General features: G+C 41.9%; 1 protein-coding gene across 1 annotated transcript in view; it reads left to right on the top strand.

Annotated features, from left to right (window-relative positions):
- The window catches only part of COL4A1 (collagen type IV alpha 1 chain), a 175,162-nt gene that overhangs the window by 58,061 nt on the left and 102,575 nt on the right, over positions 1–14,526 (top strand). The window contains exons 20-24 of the mRNA XM_019523837.1: positions 531–566; positions 3,955–4,116; positions 9,628–9,720; positions 12,092–12,175; positions 13,680–13,750. Of these exons, the coding sequence (XP_019379382.1) occupies positions 531–566; positions 3,955–4,116; positions 9,628–9,720; positions 12,092–12,175; positions 13,680–13,750 (446 nt within the window). The remainder of the gene's footprint in view (positions 1–530; positions 567–3,954; positions 4,117–9,627; positions 9,721–12,091; positions 12,176–13,679; positions 13,751–14,526) is intronic.

Here is a 14,526-nt window from a genome sequence, read left to right as displayed (position 1 = left end):
TTTCAAAATGTTTGACACTTTTCAGTTATCTCACTTGTTTCTTATGCACTTAAGCTTCTCACTGACTTCACTAGAGTTTTGGGATTCAGGCTTTTAATGAGTTCTCCCTTCTTCATAGTATAGTTTTATTAACATTAGTTGAACTACTTTTCTTTAAATGAATGCTATTGGCTGACAAACAATACTGGGAATGTTGTGGAATGTACCAGTGATAGACTAGACCCTCTTCAGTAGGGTACATTACAATGTCTGATCTTCTTAGCTCCAGTACAGTATCTTGCAGAATTGGATTGCAAGATATGCCAAATTTATCCTTTTCAGACTTCTATGGATTTTTACCTAAACTTTGCAAATACATTTCTACTAAGTCATCTGAGTCTTATCTACCTTTATTTCTTTATTTATTATTATAAGCTTGTTGTGAATGTTTATATAACAAATACTATGAGACCAGTACTGTTGGTATTCGTATTTATTTTTATATGTTCATAGGCATTTATTCCATAACTGAAAGCATTTCTTTTTATTATGTTTTCCAGGTCCACCAGGACGCCCGGGTGCTCCAGGTATGAACATACATTTTATTATTTATTTTATCTAGTGTAAGCATTATGTTGTAGTCATGATGGTCCAATTATTATGCAAGAGACAAGGATTTCTTAGGATGATATCGTTTATTGGATCAACTGTGTAGTTGGGATAGATTTATACCCAACTACACAGTTGGTCCAATAAAAGATATCATCCTAAGAAGTCCTTGCCTCTCGCATTATTTTATTTACGTTTTTTCTTTCCTTGGGCCAATCCTGAGATGTGCTGAGCATCTGCCACTTGTAGCCACTAGATTGCTAGATTGGATATCCGTTATTCTCTTGTGGGGATCTGCTTGACCCCTCAAGGTCTGTGTGTGAATTGTCCCCTTCATACCTAAAACAAAGTGGGTATCCATACCTCTGTAACATAATCCTTGATTTCTGTGAAGAAGCCTGAGACTGTTAACTTCCACATGAAGCAGCGTTTGTGCTGGGGCATGTCCGTCAAAATGAAAGGAGATAGGCAGTTGCTCCAGAGGCACAATCTTGTAGAAGAAGCCTGGAAAACATAGCTCTATTGGAACAACACACTACATGGATATCAGAGATGAGAGAAAGTCCTAGAGCTGGGATCCCCAGAATCCCCTCCTGTGAATTTTTCTGTGGAAACCTTGCTTGGTCTGGGGACTTGTCTCTTTATTATTGTATGTTGAATAAGAGGGATGATCCCATTGACACTCGGCAGGTGCACCTACATGTGCGCTTAACTACACAGTAGACTAATTTGCTGCTGTGTAAAGCATCACAGTCTACACATGTGGCACTACTAGACTGCAGCAAACTGATTTTTGCCCCCAAAATATAGTACTGTTAGAGACAGTACTGGCTTACAGTGGTGAAAATAACTGCACCTAAATACTAACCTGGGCATAAATTGTGTCTGGTCAGCTCAGGCAGCAGAGTGCCAGACTCCTGCCTGCTGCCTAGCCACATGACTCCACTCTTTGGACACTCACATACTCCCACCAGTCCCTTCACTTCCCAACACCATGACCCAGAGCCTGGCGCTGACCCTTCAAACTTGCTGCTAGCCCAGGCTGCTCTGCCTCGGCTCAAATTGCTGTCATTCCAGGCACACATGTAGATGCTGCATCTGGGAGCTTTTAACTTTGTTGTGAACTGCAGCAGAATTTATCACACCACGTTAATTGAATGCATAGATGTACCCAGTATATACATATCTTATGTACAGCTGCCACATTTTACTTCCCTAATACAGACACACAACTTTGCTATGTTTTCAATGAAAGTGAAGTGTACAGCTTATGTATCTTCAGCGGTGCACTCTGTAGAACCAAACAACTTGCTCATCCTATTCATTTTAATAGGCAGCATTTAAATGCCTCCACAGATCCACCCTCAGTTACTTTGGAATTTGTATCTCTCGCCATTCCAGTAGGAATTTTAACTTCTGCTAAGATGCCTTGGTCTGCTTTCCTCAGACTTCCCTCTCACTGCATAAAGCATATATGTGCTACCTATATTTTTGGAATTTTTGACCTGAGCAGCTACATATCTATGTAAGCAGCATCATAACGGTTCCTTTATAAACAACCTAATGGACATGGGAGATGTGGTTTTGAAGCCTTCCTCTGCTTCAAATGGTGTGCATCTTCACTTATGTACCTACAGAGTACTACAATCTCCAAACTATTGGACATACATGGCTTTGAGTACTTTCAATCCTTTCCTCTTGAATCTGGCCTGCTGGGAAGCCAAGAGGGAAATAGCTAAGAGCCAGAAGGAAAAGAAACAAGGAAGAAACTAATTCTGTAGCCTAGGAAGGAGGGCACTAACATAGGAAGGCTGTGAGCTGGGTTCTAGCTCCTGCTCCCAAGGGTCCTTATGCATTTTACCCAATGACTTTTTAAGGCCAAAAGCATCATGTACCCTGATGTCCATTTGGAGTTATGCTGTTGTATATCATGGCACTATCCTAGATTGTATTTAAGTAACAAGGTCAGGGTCTGGCTCAATAGAGTTGCATCAGTAGGAGGGCACTATGACCTACCTGCCTGTGACGTGAAAATAAAGGAGTCACCAATGCTTAGTTTGTTCAGCCCCTCCAATCTCCCTCAGATGTGTGGTGAGATGTTTAAAAGGAGAAGTGTGATAAGAGAGCTGTGTTACAAGACAGGGAGGGCTATTGACAGAGAGATGGAGAAGGCTGAGTATTGTGCGTACGTGGTCTACTTTTTGTGAAGAAAATCAGTAACATTGAGGTTTGATCCTACCAATCCATCAAGCTTTCTTTTCCTTTCTCCAAGCACAGGCAAACATTTCTTTCTTTCAGGGATTCTGGGTCATCTTACAAAAAGTCTCTCCTTCTTGAATAAATATTGTAATGCAGATGGCACTCCACTTTCCAAATAGTACAGTCTGGGCATTTATTCCATGGTAAAGGAGTTTCAAGCAAGTGGAACACCATATGGAGAAATCAGCTCTGACTACCCAATATTGTTTGATCAGTTTTCCCAATGGCTCTATAATGCCAATACATAAACATTAGCAGAAGAAAGTGCTTACTTCTCCCCTGCTATTGCAATACTTACCTCCATAGCCATCGTCACACTTCCTGTTGCTCATTCTTCTGCTTGACAAGATGTTTTTTGGCTTCTTTCCTAGAGAACAAGCCTCAGCGTGAAGGTTCTCTTATTCTTACTTGGCCTGTAGGAGACGCACAGTGGGAGACTGGGACACCAGCCCCAACTTAGAAGGGCCACATGAAAGGCAGCCACTGCCACTGCTGGTTCTGCTACTGCAGCCACCATAGGCAGGCTGGCCCCTACCAGGGCTTTTGCTGCCCAGGTTGCACACCTTGGTTGTTATACCGTGGCCTGTGGCCTGATGATTAGGTTGCTTTCCTGCGATGTATGTGAGAGGCCAGGTTTGAAATTCTTTCAGGGTAGGTGCACCTGGAACCTAGGTACCTTAAGACTCTCTTTTCCTAGGTAAGTGCTCTAACTGCTAGACAAAAGTTTACATGTTTAACCATCCCCAGTTATACAGAACGTCTGGGTCCATAGTAGAGTTGAATCACATTAAAGCATTAAGGTATGTGTGCAGAGAAACACTGAATTGCTTCCAGACAGGTGCAGTAGAGACAGACTCAGTTGCACGAGGCAGAACTGTAGCTGCATAAGGCATTTAGCTGTATCTATGCGAGTCATGTGAGAGGTGAAGTAGAATGTTTTGGGGTGACTTAGATGACTTATATCTGTATAAGTGTGAAATAGAATTGTTTCAAGGGCCTAATACTAGCTTTTGTGCCCTAAGCTTGGACATATGATCATTTATCTATTGATGGTGATATCTTTTTGTTTGTAGTTGATGGATATGCTGTTTTGTTTTTTTTTCTCAGGTTTACCTACTCCAGGGTTGCAAGGTCCACCTGGCATACCTGGGGACAGAGGTGAAAAGGGTGATCCTGGTCTCTCTGGAATTTCTTTGCCTGGGCCACCTGGGAGAGATGGTTTACAAGGACCTCCCGGCTCACCAGGCCCTCCGGGCCCACCAGGAAATGGTAATAGGAAGTCAGGATTTTATTTCAGCTCAAAGATGTTAACATTTTAAGTGTCCGAAGAGACAAAGGGAAAAAAAGATGTTGGGGGAGGGGAAGGGATTAGTATGGAAAGAACATGGAATCTGGAATAATATTTGATTTTCTTATTGTGAAAAATACCTGATCTATTGCCTGACCAGTTGCCTGATTGAAGACTGTGATGGGTTCATGACCACAGTCAAGAATGGCCATGATGCCCCCCAGGGGGCTTGCAGATCCTGCTTGGATCAGACTCTAATGTCGCTCTTCCTAGATTTCTCACCCACCATGTCTTGTTCTTAATATTAAAGGTTGATTAAGGGAAGCTGCCAACAGGCCTTACAGTAATCCCAGTAGCCTTGATCCAGCAAGCCTGATAGGTCCCTCTTGGCCTGAGTAGGCTCCTGTAGGGCACCTGTAGCCTTAAGAACAGTGTGTGGCTCCTTTTTCCTCCCCTATACCATGCCCGAAGCCTTGTAGATGTTCTCTCTCTCTGATGTAAACTCTTTGTACACTTGGCCCCCTTGGACCTTGGTCACTTATGCCATCTCCCTCTGAACTATTGGACCCACACGCAGCCCCTCCTCCAGGCTCTCAGATCCCTGGTTCCATATGGAGCCCCTCCTCCAGGCTCTCGGACCCTCTAGTCTGTATTAGCTGGCTCTGGGCTCGTGGACCCTCTGGCCCAGCTCAGCCCTTCCCTAGGTATGTGGACTTCCTGGTCCAGGTCTCAGCCTCTTCCTAGGCTCCTGGACCCCTTACTGAGTCCCAATCTTAGTCTGAGGGCTCCTGGGCTACTGTTCTCTAAATAGGACTTGAGCCTGCCAAAGAAAGGTTCAAGGCTAAGCTGCCAAGGTAACTTAAATAAACAAGAAGCATCTTAGCCTTCTGGCAGATGCCTCAAACCCTCTAGGGGTTTCACATAAACAAAGGCCACTTGGTTGTAACCCAGTTTTTCTTTGCGCAGGGAACTTACCTTTGTTCCCAGGCTGGCAGAATTGTTTAGCTAAATCCAGGTCCCTGCAGGAGCCCTGCTGCTTTGCTGCCAGGAGCTCCTCACTAGGTAGGTGCTAAGGAGAGACTACCTGACTGGTGTGGGCTCCAAAGACTACCAGCTGGAGCCCTCTTCCAGTCAGGTGAGTCTCTCATTAGCCCCCTTCATCACCTGCAAAGTGGTCTCTCAGGCTGCTTTGTCCCTTAGAGGAGCAGGTACATCCCAGTGCTCTGCTATGAAGACAAAGATCATTTCCTGAATAAATTAATACTATTCATTTACTTCAGGAGTTCTCAAACTTTGTGCTACTGCAACCCCAAGTGCTGGATGGAGGTGCCCAGGGACAGGGAGTTTGCACGCGGCAGCCGCTGCCGCCATCCACCACTCCATATCGCTGCCATGCATTGTTTCCCCATGCCACTGCAGTATCCCCTGGGAAGTTTGCAGCCCCCTTTTAAGTTGCTTGCTACCCCCTGGGGAGTCACAGCCTACAGTTTGAGCGCCCCGATTTTACTTTATTTTAAAAAGGAAGTGAATTACTACAGTATACATGATTATTAGCAGGGGGGTTGGGTTTTCTGTTTGCTGTGGGAAATCACAGATTTTCCCCTTTGAAGCAGGAAAACATGGGTTTCATGTTTTGCAAACAGCTCTGCAGGCTGACAGAGTTCCAGCCTGCAAGAGCTACTTGCAAAAGGGCAGAAAACCCTCAGCCCTGTCTGAAGGAGACAGGGTTGGGGCCTGAGGATCTGAATCTCAGGTGGAGGTGGTAGCAGGGTCTATATGTGTGTGTGATGCGCTGAGGGTGACAGTTGCGGGGGAGGGGAGGTATAAGAGAGAGTGAGAGATCATGGCTGGGGAGGGGGCATGCTCTGGGTAGAAGTGGCTGCCAGAGCCAGGCCTGGCACACCCCGGCCCCCATAAAGCAGCCTGTGCAGGAGGAGGCTGGCCTGGATTCAACACCGACAACTGCAAAGTGATGCACCTGGGGAGGAACAACTGGCACCATACCTAGAGGCTGGGGAACTCCTTTCTTGTCAGTACAGAGGCGGAAAAGGATCTTGGAGTCATCATTGACTCCAAGATGAACATGGGCTGGCTGTGTGGGGATGCAGTCAGGAAGGTCAACCGTACCTCGTCGTGCATCCACAGATACATCTCAAGCAGGTCCAAGGAGGTGATACTCCCCCTCTATGCGGCACTGGTCAGGCTGCAGCTGGAGTACTGCATCCAGTTCTGGGTGCCGCACTTCAAGAGGGATTTGGACAGCATGGAGAGGGTCCAGAGGAGGACCACTCGCATGATTGGGGGCAGCAGGGCAGGCCCTACGAGGAGAGGCTACAGGACCTGAACCTGTTCAGCCTCCACAAGAGAAGGCTGAGGGGGGTCTAGTGGCCTGTTGCAAACTAGTCAGGGGGGACCAGCAGGCACTGGGGGAGTCCCTGTTCCCCCGAGCATTGCCAGGAGTGACCAGGAATAACGGTCACAAGATGGCAGAGGGTAGATTTAGGCTAGATATCAGGAGGTGCTATTTCACGGTCAGGGCGGCTAGGATCTGGAACCAACTTCCAAGAGAAGTGGTGCTGGCTCCTACCCTGGGGGTCTTTAAGAGGAGGCTGGATGAACACCTTTCTGGGGTTATTTGACCCCCGTACTCTTTCCTGCCATGGCAGGGGGTCTGACTAGATGATCTACTCAGGTCCCTTCCGAGGGACCTATGAAACTATGGGGCAGCCTTACCCAGGGGGGCCTCCTGGGGCCCTCCTGGGGCTGCAGCAGTGGCGATCCTGCCACTCGGAGCCTGTCTGGCTGCCGGAGCATGGCTTTGGCTGGCCAGGCTCCAGTTTTGAGGAGTGTGCACTGCCCCCTCATGTGCTGCTGTGCATTTTTTGTGCGGGTTTTTTTGACCAGTCTCTGATGCTGGTGGTCTAGCTCGTCCTAGGTCTTCCTCTTGTTTTTTGTCTGCCCTCAGCACCCTGCAGGATGGTATTGGTAAGGGTGCTGAGCCTTCTTGTTACATGTTCAAACCACTGCATCTTACGATTTTGACTAAGTTCGCATTTGCCAACTTCTTGTCTGATTTGATCTTTCACAGATTCATTTGTTCAGTGTGCAGTGTAGGGTATGCATACAAGTCCTCTGAAGTATTGCATTTCAGAGGTCTCAATTCACTTTTTGAGTGCCCTAGTGGGTGTCCATGTCTCATAGCCAGAGAAAGCTGAAATGACAACAGCATATATAGTAGTTGGAGTTTCATTTTTATTGTGAAGTTGCTGCTAGTCCAGATTTTCTTCACCTTTGCTAGTTAAGCAATGGCAATGATCAGTTAATCTTTCACTGGTCCCAAAACTGCTGCAGTTTTATATGGCAAGTGAGGCAGGAGCCAAAGTCCTGAATTTGGCAGTGGCTGCAGAGCCAAGAAAAGGTTAACTTGGCTTTTGGCAGTGACACCTTTACTGAGTGTCTAGAGCTCATGTGCAACATAACTACTGCACATGCTACTTGTGGTCCACTCTTGGTATACATGATCTGAAGTTATTTCTTCACAGTCTCTGAAGCAAGCCCGGGAGTGAATAAGCTACAAATTAGGGAAGATATACAACTTAGGAGTTATACCACTGTGCATTATCCAGCCTGAGGATGGTAGGGTGTTGCTCTTGAGGCTGCCGTAGGCTGTTCAGGTACACTCCCAAGCCACCTATGTTGAATAATTTGCAGGCTCAGGATGAAAGTGGCAGGACTTCTCTCTTGCCATCACTCTTTTTATAAATTATTGCCATAGTGACTTAAATTGTCAAGTTATTCTTAAATGTCTATGGCTAGGCTCTCCATTGGTGCTATTTGGCACAGCTTTATTGACTTCAGTAGGACCACATTAGTTTAAAGCAGCTGAGAATATGATTATTTGATACGAGGAAGCATTTGACTAGGCAGATTGTAATATATGCTAGCACTTCATTTTGAATAATGCATACCAGTCAACATAAAATAAGTAGTAGACCATTGCAAATAAGCAGACATATTTTAGAGTTAATTGCTAACTAGGGACACATTAATAGTTCATTAAGCAAACACTAGTTAAATTTAGACATTTCCACTTGCTTCCTAATTTTCTACTTTATAATTCCATTACTATACTCTTCAGCCATATGTTTTCAGTTAGCTGTTGGCCATCTGTGCCTTCAAATAGTCTTTACAGAAAAATTTGTTCAACATGAAAGTTATATCACTTGCTGGAAGCATTCCCTGTAGTCTTGGGAATGCCTTTGAATTACAGAAATTTAATCATCTGAGCTGAGATGGACGTGGTTGTTTTAACTGAAGAACAATACAGAAATAGAAGAGGGAAAGGTTTAAAAAGATTAAAAACACTGCTTATGTTCTACTTTTCATTTTTAGGAAACCAACATCATTCTGTTTAATTTGCTTTATTGTCAACCTTGTTAGATTGTGCACCTTAAATTAACTTGAACATTTTATTACATCATATCTAATTTGTAACCTGTGACATAAAGGCAGCAGTTGGTTGATTATAGTGGTTCATATCTTGAAAATAAATGTACATATCACATATTAATTCATTAACTAATTAGTTAAAGTAATAGAAAAACATCTTATTAAATAGTGGGGGAGAGAAGAGTTACGTAGCTAGTGCCTCCCTTATGTTTAAGTTCTGTATATATCAATAAAAATTATAACATTCCTATGTTGTGAGTTTTTACTCTGCCTACAGAACTAACTAGAGAATAACATCCCTGCTACAGTATTCTGGATAGTTTGAAAAAACATATAGAAATTAATCATTCTCTATAAAAATCCTTAACAGAAAAATTAAATTTAAAAAACAATGATGTTTAACAAGAGAAGTATCATTCTGTGTTCAAATTTGAGGTATCCGTGGACTTTCTCACTTGTTATTCTTCCTTGAATTGTAAAACACTTTTAAAAATATACATCTGGTATGTGAGTTTTCAGGGATATTTATCAATGTGGAAAATCTGAAAAGTTATTAACAGTCTGCTTTTGATTTAGAAGGGCACCAACAAATTTTAGACAAAAATGAAAATTAGAAATGTACATGTAACTGAAGTCTATTTTATGAATTTTCTTCAGATCTTTCAGAAACAGTCTTATTGGCCTGAAAGATCAGTTTTAATTCCACACCAATTTTCTAGGATGGGAATATGGAAATAAGCTTTTAAATGAAAGTTGTATGCAACTTTAATATGGTGAGACTGGGAGTTGTCCATAATGGCATAGATTTTTAAAGTGACATCTACATAGGGTTAAAATACCTATAAAACCCTATTGGTTTAAGTTGTACAAGAGTGCTGCAAGAATTTTCTACAATAGTAGAACTGGACAAATAAAACTGCCTACTTAAAGGTATTTTATTATGGATCACAATGATCTAGGTAGCAATGATGTTGACTTGGAACTACCAGGAAATTTGGACTTGGAAATCAATGCTCTTTATTATTTTATTCCACTAGGAAATGGAATCTTGGATTGTGCACCTGGAGAGCATGGTGATCCTGGTCCTCCTGGGCCTGAGGGACAATCAGGATTCAGAGGAGAGAGAGGACAGAAAGGTAATGCTTTTCAAGTGAGCGAGTAGCTTCTATTTGGTCTATCCAGTGGTTTTAAGTCTTTTCTGCTTTGCACTGGAACTTTGAAACTGTAGGATGCTGAGCATCTGAGGTCTTATTCAAACGATATGAGTAGCCAACTGAAGATAAAGCAATTTTCCAAGTTAGAGACTTGAGCGAGAGGAAGAAATGCAATCTTAAATCCAGATATCTGATGCACACTTCAGTTTGTAATTCCAATAGCCTCCACTCAATGCTACAGGGCCTTCTATGTGTGCAGGTAAAGGCACGATGGGACTTAATGCATTATCCACACAATCGTTCCTCCGGTCATGCCACACGTGCATGGCAGGGAGGTGTAATTGTGGAATTGCAAATTAGTTCCCATCACACCTTATTGCTAGGGTTAGAATAGTCCAATCCCAGGCTTCCCCTGCATTGGCAAGAAGCAAGCTTCTGCAGCTGGAAGCCCCTTCAGTTGATGGCACTCCGTACCATGGGGGGGGCGGGTGCTCCATGCAACCCATGGCTGGCAGACCACAGCTTATGCAATCTCCCAGCCATGGGGGTTCATGAGAAGCCCTGTCAGCTGGGAGTTTCCAGGCTTGGGGGTGCACATGTTGCCTTCTGCCCCCCAGCTGGGAGCTGCAATCACCTGACAGGGCTCCTAGTCACAGGGGCCCCTAGCCGAAAGTTCAAATAGTGTCATGATCAGAATCAGCTACAATTTTGTGGAATAACTTTGTACCTTATTCCTCTTTTTATCACACCATTAATTGATTGAATGTGACCCCTTGAGGCATGATTAACTGGTTAATCACACTTTAAGTGGGCAGATGGGGCCCTAGTGATAAAGAATGTCATGGGGGGTGGATTTGGGAGAAAAGATGGGGAATTCAGTTTTGCCTGTTTAAATGGATGTTGGTCCAGCAGATGTTAGAGAGGCTGATAAGCTAAATCAGGTTCTGAAAGCTGATTCTACTTGGCCTGCAGTAAAGTTAGGCATACACAGAATTTAAAATGATCCCAGAGGCTTGACCAGAAAAGCCTGATAGTACCCCTCCCAGAACCTGTGAGATCTCAGCATCTTCAGAATCAGGTCTGAAGTCACAAAGCTTACAATAACACTTTTAATAAATGAGGGATGGGTTGTGGAATATTTTGAAAAATTCACAGTTTTTTTATATTCTTGTTTTTGAAAAGCTAGGAGATTTGCGGGGGGCACACTATTTTCTTGGGAAATCAAACAGGAATTTCCTTAATGGTGCTCTAGGAAGTGTATATATTTTTACTAGTAAGACAAAGCGTGAACTGACAGTAAAGTCAAGTTGAATTCACTAACCCTCCAACTTCATGTCTGTATCTGCTACCTCACCTATTCTTTATTTTACCAGTTTGCTGCTTTGGGTTTTGTTCAAGTGTATTTGGGTATACTCAGTCTGGTTTAGTGGGGGACTTGTTTTAAGAGGGATTTTCTTTTCAAGAGAGATTTCAAAATAAATATTTTATTCTATGCCACATTGATTATTTTACAGGCTGTAACTAGCAACAGGAATAGTTAAAACATTTTTTGATCTTTCCTGAAGCACTGCTCTAACTTCATGCTCGTCTCAATTGTAGTTTTCTCTTTCAGGTTCCCTACCTATAAAACTAATTGTCATCTGGTCATAGCAATCGTTCATTCTCAAATCCATTGATGTGTCCAAATCTGTTTCTCTCTTAAGTATAAAATGTTACTACTTGGGCTGAACATGTTTACTATCTTTCCTTGGAAAGGGGAGATAACACAGCATCCCATAATTTCTTCTTTTTGGTCTTTTTCTTCATTTCAATTAAAATTAAAGAAATGGCTAAAATTTTAACATGTATAACTAGGCCTAGCTGCATGGACTTCAGTAGTGTTGACAAAAATATGCAAAAAAACAAAGCAATACCAAGACCCCATGCTACTGAAATGAATAGCTTTGCATTTGTTTATATTTGTTATATTTATGTCTTTCAAATCTGTTTCCATTGCTGTTGTCCACAACTGCAACATTTAAATGCAGTTAAGACTCCCCATTTTCCCTTTCATCTTCAATTTGTTAATCCAGTATAGATCTCTCTAGTTTTTATGCCTCCATTTCAGTCACATTGTCTTTTCTCCCATTCACATAGCTCTAAACATATTTTCTCAAATACTTTGTTTTTCTTTTAATACCTTTAAACTTTTTATTTAAAGAATTATAAATAAGTATTCTAATACATTCTCATTTAAGCATTTGACTAATGTAACAAATTTGCTATCAGTGTCGCACGTCACAGTATATGAGACCCTTATTATGTTAGAGTTTGTTTAATTTTTATTTTTCTTTCTTTTTTTGTTTGTTTTCAGGTGATAAAGGTGACACTTGCACCACATGCGATGGGTTAATACTTCCTGGACTCCCAGGATTACAAGGGCCACCTGGACCCAAAGGTAAATTCCCAGAGCAAAACAAACAACTCACTAGAAGTGGAACAAAACTCTGCATTAGGTGTTCTCAGACAATGCCATATATTTTCCATTAATCAAATCATCTTGTAGGCATTAAAAGAATGGGATTTTCTCACTGTTAGACTAACTCTACTCACACTGGAGTGACAAAAGTTTTACTGTTTGTTTTAAAGGAAGTACAAGCAGGCGAACACTGAATGCTTTTGAAAAGGATTGCTTAAATGTTGTTTTTACAGATGATGAACACAGAAAGGCTCTTCCAGTAATTACCAGTTCTGTCTAGGGGGTTGTTTTCTTCATTAGTCATTCTCTCTATGGTTAGAGTGTGCTTTTCAGTGTGAGTTAATCGTCCTATTTTGAAGGCTGTGATCTAAAAATATCATTTTATATATGCGTATATATCTATATCTATAGATATATAGATCTATAGATATAAATGAAACAGCCCTAATACATCAATATATATTAGGGATGTTTCATTTTAATTAAGCAAAAATGTGGATTTTGGGTTACTTTTTCAATCTGAAAATTGGGGATTTACTTTATCAGAGAAAACCAGGATCCCAGCTGATGAAAAATGCCTTGCATTCAAAAGCTTGTCTAACTCTGTCTCAATGACATAGTTTTACCAATAAAAGAAATCCCTGCCTCCCATGTATCCTTTCTCTGACAGATAGCATTTTGACAACAGTCAAAATTGGAGTTAGAAATGTGCTTTGAAACTAAAATGCTTAGATTTATCATGCAGAACAAATTAATTGATATATGAATTGTGAACTTGGGCCTATAAATTTAACTTCAGTGTGGAATAATCAATGTGCTTGAAATAAACTTTAGAATACACCCACAAATATAATACTCTAAAAACTTTAAAGGCAAGCAATGTGCTTTTCAAGAATAATGAAACACAACTATATATATCTCTCTATATTACTGGTGTTTCATTTTAAACCCAGAAAAATGTGGATTTTGGCATACTTTATTAATCCTAAAATTGGGGACTTTTTAATCAGAGAAAACCAGGATCCTTGTTCATCAGGCAGACACTGTAATTTCATATATGTGCACCATATAAGTGCTTCATAGTTGGTGAAGTAGAATGACAATGAGGCCGTTCAATTTATTGCAGAGATTAAATAGCGGTTCCAGTTATTAGGCAGGATATGCTGCCCATCCCTTGATATTAAGGGGTCATATAAAAAATATTTGTATCATTTCGTATACTCCTGAGACTGAGATAAGCTACTCTATTCACTTCCTTCTACTGGGAAGGAACAAACCTGGAAATGAAGGTGGTGAAGCCATCCTGAGAGCAGTCCCTACCAGAACTCTTGACCTCTCTGTCTCTGGCATTCTTGAGAGCAGTTAGGAGGCTACCCCAAAAGTGGTCCCAGGACCTTATTTCAGGTTTTGGCATGTGTGGAGAGGGCAGCTATTTTAGAAAAAGTAGATCCCTTGTAAACCTGTTTTTCATTTTCTTCACAAGGCTTTCCAGGACAGCCAGGTGCCAAAGGGGATAGGGGCTTGCCTGGACTCAATGGTATTCAAGGAGTGCCTGTAAGTAAACCTTTCCTGGTTCTGAGGACTGGAACAATAGAAATGGAAGTATATTTAATAGTACAAAGTGCAGTGTCATGCAGCAGGGGACTAGACATGTTCAACTGTAAGTTAGTTCATTCACTGGAAATGACTGAGGTTGAGAAGCTCCTGGTTATGCTCACAGAAAGACTGTGAGACAGTAGTGTGATACAGCTGTTTATGTGTTTGTATGTATGATTATACTGGGTGACTTCTTGCAGTGCTTTGTTGCTTCATTGGCCAGAATATCTCCTTCAGTTTCAATTTTCCAGGTATGGAATTTAATTATTGGTTTGCCCCTCTCACTGTTATAGCAGGGAAAGTAAATCTGTGGGAGTCAGGTGACCCTCTTGCCCAAAAGGCTCATTTTATATTTGAGTAAACATGGTATATAACTAAGGAAAATAATTTAGCAATTTGTCTAAACTAGGGTAAGTGTGTGGTATATTACCTCAAGTGGAATGTTTAGATAACTACAAGATATAATTTACAAGATTCACAATAATAGAAGGTTACAAAAGTAAATAGTCAAGGTGCACTGATACATTGGTCCAATATTGGATTGGTACCAATATAAAGAAAATTGGCTGTATCAGAAATTGGCCCAATGCAGCTGATAATTTGGCTGATAAATGCCTGTGTGTGCTCACAGCATGCCGGCAGTGAGGAGCAGAGCCTGGCAGCTTGGAGAGCTGTGTGCAACTGGTAAGTCCATTGTGGTAGAAGGGGAAGGGGGAGTGGAAATGGGTGTGGGG

The sequence above is a fragment of the Gavialis gangeticus genome, unplaced genomic scaffold, assembly GCF_001723915.1.
Source record: "Gavialis gangeticus isolate Ggan-Ray unplaced genomic scaffold, GavGan_comp1, whole genome shotgun sequence".
Lineage (NCBI taxonomy): Eukaryota > Metazoa > Chordata > Crocodylia > Gavialidae > Gavialis > Gavialis gangeticus.
This window is presented reverse-complemented; position numbering and strand designations above follow the sequence as displayed.